Source organism: Sinocyclocheilus anshuiensis, unplaced genomic scaffold (genome assembly GCF_001515605.1).
Source record: "Sinocyclocheilus anshuiensis isolate Anshui unplaced genomic scaffold, SAMN03320099.WGS_v1.1 scaffold1682, whole genome shotgun sequence".
Classification (NCBI taxonomy): Eukaryota; Metazoa; Chordata; class Actinopteri; order Cypriniformes; family Cyprinidae; genus Sinocyclocheilus; species Sinocyclocheilus anshuiensis.
In genome coordinates, this window is record NW_015542431.1 from 102,154 (window position 1) to 105,355 (window position 3,202).

At 35.5% G+C, this 3,202-nt stretch overlaps 1 protein-coding gene across 1 annotated transcript in view; it reads right to left on the minus strand.

Moving 5' to 3' along the window:
* LOC107693569 (low affinity immunoglobulin gamma Fc region receptor II-like) overlaps positions 1-1,813 on the minus strand; it is a 12,276-nt gene extending 10,463 nt beyond the window's left edge. The window contains exons 1-2 of the mRNA XM_016493014.1: positions 1,792-1,813; positions 1,071-1,106 (exon numbers count right to left, since the gene is read on the minus strand). Of these exons, the coding sequence (XP_016348500.1) occupies positions 1,071-1,106; positions 1,792-1,813 (58 nt within the window). The remainder of the gene's footprint in view (positions 1-1,070; positions 1,107-1,791) is intronic.
* Positions 1,814-3,202: the final 1,389 nt, after the last annotated feature.

Here is a 3,202-nt window from a genome sequence, read left to right on the forward strand (position 1 = left end):
TAATAAACATGCTTTTAGTCCCGGTGTCCTCATATGAGGACATGTATGAAATCAACGTCCTGTTTCGTAACAGAAAGTCATATTTTGATTTGAAACCCCATAACATTTTCCTGAGATGTTGATTTATGACACACAGTTTAAAAATTTGTCTGATTTAAATGATTATTACAAAATATTATCATATTTCCATAAGAGTGTCACTAAATTAATTTCAGACATTTTTGAAGACCAAGGAGAGGGAGTGGTCATGGTGAAACATCCAAACATTTAGTATCTCTGAAAAGCCCTGAATGTGCTCTGTACAGGACATTCAGACTTAAAACTGTGGCATGTACAGTCTCAGAGAAATTCACAAAAATATAATGTCCTCATATGAGGCCGCAGGGTCTTAAGAGCATAATATGATACATGTGTGTGTGCATGTATGAAGAGATCAAACTATCAGTGTAAATTATGACATTTTGAAATTTGTGCATTATGTAAGGTGCACAGTCAGAGTTGGTTTATGAATGTCTGTCAATATAAAATTGGAAAAAAGCATGAGTTGTGAAATATTTTGAGCATAAGATCTCTCTTTCTAGTAAATAATTGGTGCATTTTTATTTTTTTACAGACATAAGCTGCTGACAACGATTACAGGAACAAGCAAGTTCAGCTTTCACTCAGCATAATGCAAAGAGTTACAGGACATTAAAGGTTTTTGCAGCTTTAAGATTGCCTAATGAAGGGTTCAAAAACCTTTAGGCCTATAGCCCAGAGTTCAACCTACTGTGTCACACCATCTACAGACAAAACATCCAACAAAGTGTTGTAAATTGTTGTAGTAGTTCAAAGCACTTTGTTACTGCAGGTACAGCAACACTTGTTTTTATTAGAGTTACTACTCAAGACAAAGGACATTTTTAAAGATATTTTATGCTTCCACATTCTTCATAAGTTATGACCATGTAATATTCAATAAGAAATTGGCATTTTTTTATTCATAATCAAAATACTTTTTACAGCTGTTTTGTAACAGTGTAGAATCATGTTATGAAATGTTATGAAATATATTAGTCAAATTCATTCACCTTCAGTGTGTCCAGAGTGGATGTTTGAAATCAGCACTAAAAACACAAAAATCTCATTACAGTGTCAACATGGAGCTGATAATATATATTATACATCAGATATAATTTATTCTTCTTTCTTTGCTTGTGAAACACCATACTTTTACTCTCAAATATTTCTCAGCTTCACAACACAAAAATTTTATTTCTCCAAAGGTTTCTAAGGTTTTCTTAAGATTTACACAAGTTAATCACAGGTGTTTCCAGATAAGCACTGAAAAATCTGTTTGATATTTTATAGTTTTCATCATTAAAGCAGAGAGAACTTGAACTTGTTTAGGGAACTTGTTTAAGGAAGCAACCAGTGTGTTCACAAGCAGATGGATGAATTATGAATCTTCCTTCGTACTTACTAGTGAATATTTACTTAAAGCATCAGACAGTAAACTGTGCAAAAGAAACCAACAGAACTGATTCTACAAACACCATTAAACAGCACAAATTCCAATGACTGAACAGAGAGACTGACATACAACACTCAATTTATCTTTTACAAACAGCACTAACTTCCTCTTCCTCTCTCAAGCTCATCTTTCACTCATATAACATGGACTAGAGCTGGATTTGAAACTCAGAGCAACAAGAAAAGACATAAATAAGGAACACAAAATTACTCGCTCCTTTACATAATATAAAAGCCATTATCATCCATTTAACTATATTCAGATAAAATAATACTCACAGAGCACAAGAGGAAGTTCCATACTGACCGAATGATGACAGACGGTTAAAGACACAGACTGTGTTAAAGCCTCAAGACTTCCTGAAACCTGCAGTCAGATCTTTAGGAACATCGTGACAGAAGTTTAATGAACAAGGAAACTTAAACAATACTTTGATCTTTATTGTAATTATAATATTACCTGTATTTATAAAAGGACCAGGGGCCTCATTTATCAACAGTGCGTATGCACAGATGTGTGCGTAATGAGTGCGTAAGAACAGTTTCACGCAGAGTGTGGGATCTACCAACTTGTACTTATATGTAGAAATGTGTGTAAATATAAGCACACCTCTCAGCATGCTTATGCAGAGAATCTAGTGGTAGAACAGCGACACTACACATAAAAAGCATTTAAGAGTGTCACAGTATGCATTAAGCAATCCACATATGTCCTGTGTTTCCTTTAATTATAAAACACGCAATTTATCATTAGTCTGGTTTTAAACAGACAATTTGCGTAATTGGTGTCAAACCCTATAAAACACAGCTGTGACAAATGTTTATCTCAGTGCAATGGCTTATCTTGCGTTATTGGAAGACTTGGCAAACAATGCGCTCCGCATAGAACGCGTTTTCAAAGACCGCGCTGAGAGTGAGAGCATATACATTCACGGGATTTATAAAGGGAGGTGTTGTCACCATATATGGTTAATTGGAGGCGTTTCCGAATGTAAATGTCCGTGAACGTGAACGAGCATGTTACTTACGCACATGTGGGATTTATCAACAATGATTGCTTACTCATGTGCGTAAGAACTGCTTGAGCACATTTGATAAATACGGATTTTCTTGTACTTAGGCACATTCTAAATTTCATTCGTAAAATATTGAACCTTTTCTATGCATTGTTGATAAATGAGGCCCAGGAACTAGTAAAAAAAAAAAGGCTCCTCCCACGTTGGTTAATGAAACAGAGGGTGCACAAAATATTTGTCTGTGATTATAATATGCTTTCCCTTAGTTGATAAAATATGATTTTTGCAAAGAAAATTGATTTAAAGTGCATAATTATCATTAACAGTCATGAAATGTTCCCTAATTTGTAGAATGATATTTAACTGCGAGACTGAGGGTGAAAGAGGAAGCACTGGAAGATAAAACTGTTTGAAGAAGTGCTCACATTAGATTGTGTGGGTGTGTGCACGTCTGCATGCTTAAAGAGTTAGTTCACCCAAAAATGAAATGTGTTCGTCACTTCTGAGCGGTGCATGCGCAAAGCCGACCTCATACGTCATCCGCCCGGAGCTGCTTCCATTTACAACAGTGAGCGCAAGCCAGATTAAAGTGATTATTAAGTTTTGAACATGGATATTGTTCTTACAAAAACGCATCGATTCGCTACAGGAGGCCTTTGTTCACCCTCCGGAGC